Source organism: Talpa europaea (assembly GCF_964194135.1).
Source record: "Talpa europaea genome assembly, chromosome: 9".
Classification (NCBI taxonomy): Eukaryota; Metazoa; Chordata; class Mammalia; order Eulipotyphla; family Talpidae; genus Talpa; species Talpa europaea.
The window spans coordinates 33,255,782-33,268,500 of NC_140076.1; the positions used below are offsets into that span (position 1 = coordinate 33,255,782).

Below are 12,719 nucleotides of genomic sequence, written 5' to 3' on the forward strand. Positions count from 1 at the left end.
AGTTTGTTGTTTCTATGGTTTGGTTTTGTTGAATGAGTATTGAACTTCACTGAATACTTTTTCTCCATCTATTAATATGCTCTATTTCTCCTTTAATCTGTTAATGATTATTTGAATTCCTCTACCTGCTGACAGATGAGAAAATAATTTAAACTATAAAGAAAACCCTAAGATCCTTTTAGTGTTTGTCTTTATAAGCTTAACACACACTGGTTGATATAGAAACTAAAAAAAACCAGAAAGGTTGCTTAACCAGCCTGTTTCTACTTATTTCCTTCCAGGCTGGAGTGTGGACTGGACCCAGTATGGGGTGGCTGGTAGATGTGCTGGCTGAGGGAGGGCAAAAGAAGCTGTGCTCTGACAGGTGCAGGGGCCAGGAACACGGGGGACATAGAGGAAGTACAATGTGGCCATCAGACTGTAGAGGTGACAAGGTAGGTACTTCACCACGCTTAGTCATGCCAGCTTTCCCCAAAATCTGAGGTTCCCCTTTCTAATGCCCTGCAACCAGCCACTAGGAAGATCCTTTTCTAGTGGACCACTCAGAAAGTGAAGATATTTTTACTTCCAAACAATTCCAGATTCAGCAGAACATTACAGAAAATCTTGTAACAGGTTTCCAAATGGTGGATTCACCAGTGTGAAGGCATGCATATGCCCTCATGTCCTAACTGTGCAGTGAACATCTCTGGCTAGGGATCCAAACTGTTGTCTCCATGAGCTGTTTGGAAGCAGAACACAAGAAGTGTGGCTACAGGGGACAAACCAGGACCAGGAGTTACTACAGGGAGCCAAGAAGGTAACCTAGCAAACTGGAGCACTTTATATTGACTCCCCTGGCGGGAGAGGGTGCTGATCACAGCAAGTGAGCAGTATCCTCATGATCATTAGGCAGTTCTGTAGCAGATTCACACCAGAACCAGACTGCTTGACCTTTAAAATCTGTTTTAGTCCTGGAATATAAGGTGACACCAACTAAGAGAGATGCCCGAGTTTACTTGAAAGCCAAGCTCTGGTCAATGCAGTGTTTGGCCCAAGACTACCAGGCTCGTGGCATCATTCCACAGGCTCAGCTGCCTTTTGCACCAATGGCCTTGACACCTTGGGTTGACAACTCTGGATTTATGACTGCCTGCTCCCCCAAAGCTGGAAAGCCCTTAGAAGCTGTAGACTCCTCCATATTTTACAAATTGGATCAAACATAAGATTTTTAATAGTGTAGGACGCCAGGAAGCAAACCTGAATTCTTATTTGTGGAGGATATGGCCACTGATACTGCCTTCAGGCATCAGTGCTACACAAATGGGCTTTATTGATGGGGCTTGGGAAGCTGTGACAGAGCCCAGCATGCAAGTTGTGAGGGCTGGGATAGTTGCCAAGAGACAAGGGATGTAGGAACTAGAGTCAGTGGGCTCTTTTGCTTGGAACATGTCCCTTCTCAGTTCCTAGAGACAGATGTGCAGGAAGACGGTTCAGCACTTCACAAACTGGTGGGTGACCTCATAGATTCCCACAGACGCCTGAGTCTTTTCATCATAATCAGTCCAGTCCTGTAAAGTAAAATAGCAATGTTAGCCTCACATGGCAGCCTGTGACAGTGTTGAAGGGTGAGAACTGGGATTTAAAAGTCTATATTTATGAGTATGTATGACCCAGAAGAGCCAGGGTACTCAGACTTGAATTCCAGCATTGCCAGCTGTTTGATTTTGGGCAAACTGTTTAACTTCCAAGAGCCCCAGTTCTTCAGTCCTCTATAGAAAGGCACAATAATAGATTTCCTATCGAATGTTGAAAGACTCAAACAAGGTAATGTGTATAAAAGTACTTAGCCTCGGGTTAGCATATATACGAGCCCAGGAAACACCAATTACTATTTTATTAGGAGCAATGCAAACTGAATGAAGTTTTGTTTTTTCCTGAGAACTGACCACAAGGTTCTCTATCTGCAAGGCAGTAGCATGACTTTTTCACGCAGTGCATTAGCAAGGACAGAAGCACTGCTACCAGGGGAAACATAGAGTTAGGTTCTTGTTAGCATCTAGTCACATTTTCTTAACTGACCAATATATAGTCTGGTTCTGTGTATGTTTAAGATATACATTTTTTTTAAAGCTAATTTGTTTTAAGACATAGCCTTTTTTAGTACTAATATTGCTGGCCATTACGGTTGAAGTTACAGCCAACAGTGCTCTAACCCAGGGTTAAACCAAGCTTATCTAACGTGTTTTCTTCCTAAGCCCCAGCCCAGCCGTCTTGCATGTGCAAAAATAGATGGCACTTCTGTACCAAACTCAGGGCCATCTAAAACACTGAAAGTACAAAAATACAGTCAGCCTTTCATTGATGATCCTTGTTCACTAAAAAGGTAATTCCCACCAGGTGCCCTACATCACCCCACAAGGCCCCCAAGTCCCATACCTTTTCCTGCAGATTAATGTCACTGAAGACTGTACCGGATTCCAGACCCTCAGCAGCAAACCCAGCCTGAGGTGACAGGAAGACAGTAGTTAGTGTGGGGGGAAGAATGCACGGGAGACCTGGATAGGGAACTAGCTCTTTTATACCTGGGATGAGAGGACAGATGTGCAGTGTAGGCGGCTGTTCTGGAATAACTTCAGGGCCTGGCAGCTTCCCCAGACCAAAGTGGTTCCTTCATATTAGAGCCCGGGACCATAAAGCAGGTTGAGATAAACCCTTACACTCTTGACTTTCTGAATGACCAAGGCATTGTCATTTTCCTTCTTGGACCTTAGTTTTCTTATATGGAAATGAGATGACAATACTGCCCCCTCTGCGTACCTCACAGATAATGTTGTGAGATGAAAACACTACACAAATAAAGTAGGATGAGCACCAGCTCTGGAGCCAGATAGACCTGAGTTCAAGTTATAGCTACATTGCTTACTAACTGGCAAGCTGCAAAATCCCTGTAATTCTTTGTTCATCTGAATCATAGGTATAAGAGGGGTTTTATAAAGAATTATTGTTACTGTTACAAAGGAGAATTTGTAGTCCATGGTCCCTGTAGGAAGTAAAGTTCTGCTATCACTTCCTACATGCCCTCCCCAAAGATAAAAGTTCCTAGGAACATACGCACCTGGGGCTGGAAATCAACTGGTTCGAGTCCCCGACACTCAAACTCTACAATTGTCTTGAACTTCTCATTGTCTTCAGCCTAGAAAGGAATTATGTTGAGACAAGCCGCTCCCATCAGCTCATCCCCATCTGGAAGAAGCCTGTTTTTTGGGCACCTGCTCCCCATGAGACTTGGACATGGGTACTGCAGAACCCATGATATGAGCTCAGACAAAACTCTGCCTTGTTTCCCTTCCGGGCCTCAGAATGTTATATGGAGCTGAGGAAATACTCCAGGTTTATAGTGAAGATTTGAAATATCCAGATATACTTATTTACTTACTGTTTTTCATTGGAAAAGAACTAATATTTTTTATTAGCTTCTCAAATGAATATGTATCACAAATGACTGAGTCATTGAATAGTAGAAAAAGATAAGAGGACTTCAAATTACAAATCTAGTGGTTTTCTCACTGTGGCTTCCATTTCTTGGCTAGTTACACTTTAAGGAAAAGGCATATCCAGGTTTATTGTGAAAGTTTGAACTATGTGGATAGTACCCAGCACAGTACCTGAAACTATGCTCAATAAATGGTAGCTGAGGTTATCAGTATCATAAACAGAACATCCAAACAATCCCAGTACACTTAGCTAGACTTCTGCTAGCCATCTGCCATGCTGTGAAGGCAGGGGGCTGACAAAGCCTTGGAAATGGGATTTACACATGGAGGGGGCCTTTCTGAGGGTGGTGGTGTAGCAGGAAATTCATGCCTCCCTCACTCTGGGGGGAGAACCTAAGTCCCATCCACGCACGTGCCATTCCCATTCTGCCCTCACTTTAAAGTCATTTCCTGCACAGCAACCATGTGCCTGGCACAGATGAAGCACTGCTCTAACAGTTAGCCCTGGTTTGCTTCTTTGTTGGTCTGTCTCTTCCACTAGATTATGATTTACTTGAGGGTAAGTTCTCACATGACTTATCTAACTTCAGGAAGAAGCTGAGGACTTGGCACAAATCATAGACACTTTTTTAAAATACCAAATAAGGAATAAATGAACACAAGTAACTGCCCTTCAAACAAACAGACCCAAAGCATACATTCTCTCTTTTCTACATGGACAATTTGTTACACAGTAAGGTGTAACTATCTAATTGACAATATCAAGGGTGGGATGCACCATGTACTTCACCAATTACACAGAGAAATAATTGTCTCACCAATGATTTCAGAGAAGTCACTCGTCCCCAAAGAGAGAGACGAGGCAAGTGCTTGCAGTGATGGAAACTGAGTGACTAGGTCAGGTCAAAGGTCCCCTGAGGTCTCAAAGGCCAGCACTTTTGAAGAAGGCATTGCAAGTTTATTTTCCTGCCAAGCACTCAGTGTGGTAAACAATGACTGATAGAGTGAATGGGCCAAGTGAGGGGATGGTCGCACAAGTACACAAAGGACTGCTCCACGGTAGGTCACTCTGATGCAGGTATAATTCTAGAACTCAGGTCGCCTGGCTCCCAGATTAAATTTAATCCCACCATGCCTGGTACTACAGCGGGAAACTTACATTGTATGATTTGATGGTGCTGCTCAGTATCTCTGAAACATAAGAGAAGACAAAGTTGACTTGAGTCTGAACCCTGGCCCTACTCAGGTGCTCAGATGTGACAAAAGGGAAGAGTCTGCTGGAGAAGCTTGGCACCTCAGGTCTGGGTCCACCCACAGGTAACACAAGCCTGCTTCTGGTCTGGTACCAGGAAGCTGTGGGCCTGCCTGACAGACCTCAGCATTCATTACCTCACCTACCAATGGAGTTTTCCCTCGAACACAGCTTGCACTTCTGGACCATGGAGGCACTGCCACGGCCTCCCTTCAGTGCCACGCTGTCCTGGCAAGGAATAAACAGACCCTCTAGTCACATATCAGAAGCAAGGGTCCTGATGACACTCAGTCCTACAACTTAGTATCCCCAGTTGGAGACCCAGACCTAGAGAGAGAGAAAGCCTAGAGAGGCTTTTTTGGGACTGAGGAAAGGGTTTGAAGAGTTGAACTCTGCCGCACACCCCAAAGATGTCTGTTATTCCCCAATGATCACATTAGTGCCTGCCTACCTAAATCATAAAAGGCAGGGTGCAAAGACCAGAGAGATTAGGGCTGTAAGTTCACCACATCCCTGCCCTGATGTATGTGTGTGGGTATGGTGGTGGGGGGTGCAGTTACCATGAGTCGAATGTATTGCCACTTCTCTGAGATCTCACCACAGTTGCCACACTTCATCTTGAGGGCAAAAAAGAGTATTAGTAGTTGGCTCAGCTGACCAGATACTGAGGGAAGGATTATAACAGTGTAAGGGGGGCAGGCTCTTAGCATGCTTTGCTTTTGGTGATCTCACTTCATTCTTAGAACCAGCCCCACCAAGGATATAACTAGATTTATCTCTGGAAAGGGTTTCTCCTGCTGGCAAACCCATCCTCTAAGAATTGCCCAGTCTGGCAGGAAATTCAAGGCTCCTACAAATATGGCCTCAACTCCCTCCCCCCCATGCCCACTGCTGGGTTAGGAGTTTCGTCTGTGTTCTCACAGGCTCCTTAGGTCCCTAAAAAGGACCTATCATTCTGTTGTTATTCTTTGTCTCCTTCAATAGATTCTGTGCTTTTTGAAGCAAAGAACATCAATTCCTCAAATAAGCCCTGGCACAGGAACTTCAACCTATTTGGAAATAAAGGAGGTCAGAGGCCTCAGAAAAGAGATATGGCTTATGCCAGGAACTGAAGGATGCTGGGACTTAAGCTAGGAGGAAAGCAGAGTAGATCTAGAAGAGTAAAGGACTCAAACTACTACTAGGCGACAGATCTCTTAAGAACTCCCCACTAGGGTGATTGATAAAACCTGATCAAAACAAGTGAAATTATTCTCCATACTAAATAATCACAAAATCACTTAAGTGATCTTGTAAACAGCTTCTGCTGTTTACATACCATGGAATAGTTAGCGGAGGGAAAAATTACAAAAAGAATCTCAAAACTGTCAATTAAAATTACCAATAAACTTTACAAACAAAAGCCTACCCAGGGAAAAAAAAAATATTTCATGGTCAAACAGTTCCCAAACTAATGGACAGAAAGCGCCTATTCGATTCTGAGATGAGAACGGAGTAGCTTTCATCCCCATCCCCAACCTGGAAGCGTCTCCGCGGCTCCCCCTCCTCCCGTACCTTCAGGTACCACCGGAAGTCCTCGCCCACAGGCCGGAGCTTGGTGACGTTCTCCAGCGAGGCTTTGAGCTGCAGCGCGATCTTCTGCGGAGAGGGAGGGGCCGCGCGACTGCACCGAGCACGCCTGCGCAGCCGTCGCCCCAGGCCCGGCCCCGCCCCCCCCGACGCGATCCCCCCCGCCCGCGCCCGCCCGGCGCGCGCCGCATCCCCGATCCCTCCGGGCCCCGCCGCCTCCCCGCCCCTGCCCCGTCAGCGGCCCGCAACGCCTCACCCCCATAGCGGCCCGGCGCTGGCGGCGGCACTACTTTCCGGCCCGTCGTAAACGGCGCCCGCCTGCGCACCCTGCGTGCGGGGCTCGGGCGTGCGACGGCAGGGGCGGGGCTTCCGCGCGCCCCCGCCCCCTCGGCGCCCGCCTGCCTGGACGTGTCTAACCTTGGCGGTGCCCGAGTCCGCAGGGAGCCGGCGCTCGGGACCCGGCCTCCAGGAAGCAGTATTTCCAGGTATTGACTGAGGGTGCCGCGGCAACTCGGCAGCCTCTGCCCGAAGCCCCGGCGAGGCCTTCCGCCTGCCCCTCAGTTCTTTCCTCCTTCACAACTCTGCCTGCCTTCAGAGGTGTCTTGGACCTGGTCCGCCCCCCTTGCCCAGGGCCAGCTTAGTAGTTTGGGCCTCCTTTTTCTTCTTCAAGTTGTGCTTCTTTGCCCCCAGGAGACCCGCTTCCAGGCCCCCTCCAGCGGGTTGCCCGTGTACAGACCCTTGTGGGCCTCGCGGCTAGATCCCCCTCTTCAGCCGGCTCTTGTCTGGGCTCCATTCTGGTTTATCCTAATATACATGCCGAACCTTGTTTTATCAGTCCTCTTGTCCAGGGCACGTCTGAGACTGGCGCTTTATTACAAAGAACAGCCCACTTGAGGCTCCCTTAGCCTTCCGGGTCTTAATTGTCATCGAAAATTTGGTTTTTGATGCCTTCTTTACCAACTTGCCTCATTTTCCCAAGTACCTTTCTGTAGCAGAAGGTGCACGAAGTCAGGAATCCTGCCACCTCGGGTCCCAGATCTGCACCTAACATGATGCCCTTTAATCTTTGAAGCAGGCAGGATAGTGTGTTTTGGGGGGGGATGAGGGGGACCCCAGAACTAGGAGTCAGAAGACTTGGAAGTCTTGTTCCAAGCTGGCCTACTGAGGTATGTGAGCTTTGTCCAATCTCTTCCCCTGCATTTGATGAAGCTTTACAGGGGCCAGTTCCTTTCAGTGCCCACATCTGCTGAACCAGCAGTTTGCCCTAGTTCAGCAGTAAGAAGTTCCTGCAGATCTAACCTGTTGAACACATTTCCACTCTATCTGTACCAACTAGGTCTCAGTTCTTAGTGGCTGTTGGTATTCTGATTTTAAAATGGATTATTGGGCAACTTTTCTGAGACCAGGCATTTTATGCCTTAAAATGTATTAAACCAAAGTATTTCCCCACATACTGAAATAGCTCCAGGTTATCTATAAAAGATAATTTTAAAAAACAAACCCAATCTCAACTGTATCTCAACAAAGCTTGAGGGGGGGAAAACCACATCATTTCATACCTAATAAATTAACAATTCATTAATGTCAGTTTTACATTTTTTGAATCATGATCCAAATAGTGTCCAAACATTATCAATTATGTGTCTCTTATATCTCCTTTAAATCTACTGATGCACCTCCATTTACTTTATTTTATGTCGTTTCCTCTGGATAGTGTTGATTGGATTCCTGTTACATTTTTTAACTTGTTTCTCCATTCTCTACCCAGAGTTGATTAGATTTTTTGGTGCAATACTTCACATAGGATGCTAAAGTTTTAGAAAGTGGTCTAAGAGCTCACAAGTTCAGGTGTTTATAAAAATAGTAAAAATTGCATTTTTCACATATTTTTAAAAGATAATCATTTATAGTTTATAAAAAAAATATTGCCCTGATATACACAAAAATTTCCTGATAATGGCAATGAAAAACGGCTACTCCCACCCACCCCTTGTGTCCACACCAATATTCAATTTAGATTGGCTTAATCTTGAAGTGTAATCCAATGAGACTGAAGACCAAACACTTCAGGTCCTGGACAAGATAATAAAATACTCGTAAGCCTTCTGGATCCCTAAAATGCAAGAGGGAAAAAAATGTTTAAAAAGCTGAGAAAAACTGGCAAAAATAACCCAGATTATTTATATACACACTGATGTTCTTTATAAAAGTATTACCAAAATTAAAACTTTGGAAGAAATTAAGAGTCCAAAAAAGGAATGCCTCTGTCCTCTATATAAAAATAGGTAATTTAAAGTGTTAAGGGTTTTTTTAAATGGGGAAATGTTTACATTAAATGAAAAAAAATTGACTAAAATAACATTGTTGATCTCAATTATATTTTATGCTTTAAAAAAACCTATGTTTTTAAAATGTAAAGACAAGAGATAAAAAATACTAGATATCAATTTGGTTTAAGGGTTCATATCAATATGCTCCAAAACAGACAGATCTGAATATAAGGATAATGTACTTACTTGGATTGATTGACATCAATAAGGGAACCAATTTTTGATGTTGTGAAAGAGATGTGTTCATCTCCAATGACAATTTCAAGCTCCTAGAAACATACAAAAGAACTAAGTCAAGCCAAACAGGATTCTTCAACCATAAAGACCCCACATCTGTCAAATCACACAATTCTTCTACAGATGGCCACTTAAACAAGACCAATTCACTCAGGACTGAACTCTGTTGAACAATGGAAACGAAGTAATACCAATTTAATTAATTTACTGGTAACTCATACTCTTAGAGTGGGTTGGGTCACAAGACAGAATTCAGGGCTAAGCTCAGTGGTCAGCAGAACCACTTGCTCTCTCTGTTCCTCCCTGTGGAATTAATGCTTCCTAGGCCAAGGTGCTGGTAATCTTCTTTGTTTGGGGAATACATCTATTTCTCTCACAAACACAGACATTGGATTCTATTGTCTGCAGAGAAGTAAACCTCTGATTTGTAAGATTTCTGCATTAACAGAGAGTTGCTAAAACACTCACCTGCCGGCCCACCCTGTCAGGAGGTGGCCACAGAGCATCATCTTCTTTTGTAATTTCACTGTCATCAATGATTCTCTTCAGTTCCTCCATCACACTTTTATGTACATAAGCCTGAAAGCAAGTTGAACAGCATTTAAGTTGTATCGTTAGGCAATGTTCTGCCTCAACTTGCAATGAAAGATCCCAGCTCCCCATCTAGTTGTTTCTGCTTCTTGGCACATCCTGTTCACATGGACCTTCTCCTTGCATTCATACCTAATTCACACTGAATCCAAAAGGTCTGTAAGTAACCCTGGTTATTCTGAATTACATGACATACTTCTGAAGAGCAGACACATGTCTTTAAAATACATTTTGCATACTAGTCCATGTAAGAAAATAGGAGGGTGCTGACATGTGATAATCATAAAATTGGTTACTAATTACATAAAGCAGTATGAAAATACACTGATTGTCATAACATTTTCAAATGTGACAAAGTGGTCACATTTGAAAAAGACACGTTCTTAATGGTGTAGTCAAAAATGGAGTACATGGACTTGACAGAGGCAGGCATTAAGTCTGAATTCCCATTCTAGCTCTTACTAGCGGTGGTAATTTTGAACAGGTCTCATAATGTCTGGCCCTTTGATTTTTTATTGCAAATGGTATGTAATACTACCAGTCACACAAATTTAGATAATGTATGTAAAGAACACAGTGTTAACACGTATTCAATAATGTTAACTGCTTTTCTATGCACCTTTTCCCATTCAAATACAAATGGACAGTTCCACTGAGTGCTGTGTGCCAGGGGATATACCAAGTATAGTGTATTTAACTCTATGACAGTACTGATGGGGGGGGGGTGTTATTATTTCCCTTTTTTGCATATGAAGAAACTGAGACTTATCAAGTTCAGCCAGGGAATCTAACCAAACTCACAAGTTCAAACCAAGACCTGAAAGACTTCAAATGATTACCAGTAATGTACTGAACACTATAAAAGAAAATATAAGCTAAAAATAGCTTTGAGAAAAACTTTAGAAGTTGCCTACAGATAAATGTGTATACTTCCTTATTCTTTTAATACTACTCTCAGAAAGAACAAAACCACTACAGGACAAATGGCTAAAGTGCAGTAAATGAAAGGTTCTCAGAAGGTCCATTACCTCTTTTCTAATCATGACGTCATTTTTGTAATTGCTGTTGTTGGCATACCTCAATTTCCCTGTGAGGGACAAAAAACAAATTTCAAGGTACAATAAAAATATGAATATAGCATCATTAGCCTACCAAGACTGTGACTGTCAGCTATTGCTTAAAATGTATCCTAACTTTCCCTGCAAACTTCCTACCAGATTTACTATTTACACTGGTGATATTTCAATAATACTAGTTTTTTTGGTTCCTCACTTTAGGCTATTAAATAGCCTGACAGTCAAAATACAGTTGATACTGAATTACAGGTCCTGCAAAAGCCCTGGTGTGATAAAAGAACACAGACAGGTTCTTTTGTAACTCTGTCCTCAGCTGATAACTCTGTCCTCAGTAATTGATAACTCTGTCCTCAGTAATTGATAACTTGCCTACACACAAGATTTCCTAAGGCTCAAAATTGTAAAATGCTCTTTGCATATATTATCATACGACCCTGCAGTTTTCCTCTCACATGGCTGGAGTTAATTAAACTGCTTGGTTTTTGCCTGAAATATTCCATTTTTTTTTTTTTTTGCAACTGATGCTGTCCAAATGCCTTCGTGGTTCTCATCTGCATAACCATGACTGAAGACTCATGCCCCCTTTCTCCAAGTCCTTTTATTCAGGAAGCCTTCTCTGACCCTCAGGCTAGATTAGGTACTTCTGCTACCTGAGTTCCTTCTATTTCTTTCTACTTCAAGACCCAATACATTGTCCTGTCATTATAATCTGTCCCACTCACAATTGTGGTGTGTCAGATTCATCTCTGTGCCCCTATTTAGTGGGCACTTGCTGCCATCTTTGATTCATCTTTTAAATTCACTACAATGCTCCTCCTCCAATCCTACCAATCAGCAAAATTGTTGGCTCTATCTCCAGTAGTGTCCTAAACCCTTGCCACTTTAACTATCACCCTCGTCCCAACCAACTTCATTTCTACTTTGACAACTGCAACGGTGTCCTAAAAAGTAGCTCCATTTCCTCTACTCTTGCCCATTCTACTCTCCATAATTAGAATACTTTTTCAAGAACAGATCACATCTCTGCTTAAAACTTTAATTGCTTCCTCCCGCACTTAAATAGACCCAAATTCTTTACCAATAAGAACCTATAAAGACCTGCATGGTGTGACTACTTATCATCTCACTCTACCTTCTTATCTGTCATCATTCACTTGTCTTTCCAGAGGTCACTACTCTCCAGCCAGACTATGCACTTGAAACCTACCTACCTCGTTCTTCTCCTATGGCGTTGGCACTTGTTACTCTGTCTAGAATGCGCTTCCTCCTGGGCTTCATAATGCTGGCTCCTTTTCAGTTCTGTTCAAATATCCCCTCTCCAGAGAGCTCGCCAAAGGTAACCTTATCTAAAAGTAGCCTACTAACGATTATTTCATCATTTTGCTTTATTTTCTGACTATTCATTACTACCTGGAAGATCTTTCAAATGATCTCCTACCCCTAGAATACAAGTTGGGTGAGAGAGGAAGCTAGTCTCACTTCTGTATTTCAGATTGTGGCACACAGCCTGGCACAAAGTGGGCCTTCATCAATGTTTATTGAATGAAAGCATTCTGGACAAAAATGCCACTAAACGTTAAGTCCTGCACATGGATATAAAGAGCCAGTGAGGCTGACACAGCAGCGTTTCTTTCAGATTCGCCTGGCACAGGTCTCTCTCCCCTAGTTCCCCGCACTCTGCGGACCCCGGGCCTCCCCACTCACCCGCCCCCAAATCTAGCGCACTCATCCGAGGAACTAGAGGCCGCTCTTACCGTCGGGTCGAAACTCAAATTCCAGGAACTCGTGACCAAACTTGCCTTTGTGACCCACGTAGTAACGCAGGTAAAAGTCACTCTCCATGGCTCACAACAGATCACTAAGCCCCAACTTTAAAAATCAAACCACACCACCGTTGTACGCGCCCAACACTGACGTATGAGCGGCGCGCGGAAGTGACGTCAAGGTGACGTCCTGGAGCGGCGTCCCCTCTCACGCTCCCGGGCGTGGGGACCAGGCTTCTTCCGGTGGAAATGACGCCTTCACCCAGAGGCGGGGTCGGTGTGGGTTCTCCGCCCCACCGTTTCTCCTTAGGCTTAAGGCAGAAAGCTGTCCGAAGGCCTCTGGGCTGGCAACAAGGGAATTTTATAAAAAAGAGAAGGGAACCTTTGGGTATTAAGCACCTAATATCACCTCCTAGGCAGAGCCC

At 44.0% G+C, this 12,719-nt stretch overlaps 2 protein-coding genes across 2 annotated transcripts; both read right to left on the reverse strand.

Annotated features, from left to right (window-relative positions):
- Positions 1-1,224: 1,224 nt before the first annotated feature.
- On the reverse strand, positions 1,225-7,348 carry CZIB (CXXC motif containing zinc binding protein; the record flags this gene model as incomplete). Its single annotated transcript, XM_084242311.1, has 9 exons — positions 1,225-1,550; positions 2,419-2,484; positions 3,098-3,175; positions 4,636-4,667; positions 4,875-4,956; positions 5,289-5,345; positions 6,283-6,391; positions 6,554-6,624; positions 7,280-7,348. The coding sequence occupies 9 exons, from the start codon at positions 7,346-7,348 to the stop codon at positions 1,473-1,475; spliced, it is 642 nt and encodes a 213-aa protein (XP_084098437.1). The 3' UTR covers positions 1,225-1,472.
- A 962-nt stretch (positions 7,349-8,310) lies between these two features.
- Positions 8,311-12,373, reverse strand: MAGOH (mago homolog, exon junction complex subunit; the record flags this gene model as incomplete). Its single annotated transcript, XM_084243182.1, has 5 exons — positions 8,311-8,410; positions 8,814-8,896; positions 9,333-9,443; positions 10,484-10,542; positions 12,286-12,373. The coding sequence occupies 5 exons, from the start codon at positions 12,371-12,373 to the stop codon at positions 8,311-8,313; spliced, it is 441 nt and encodes a 146-aa protein (XP_084099308.1).
- Between the last annotated feature and the right edge of the window lie 346 nt (positions 12,374-12,719).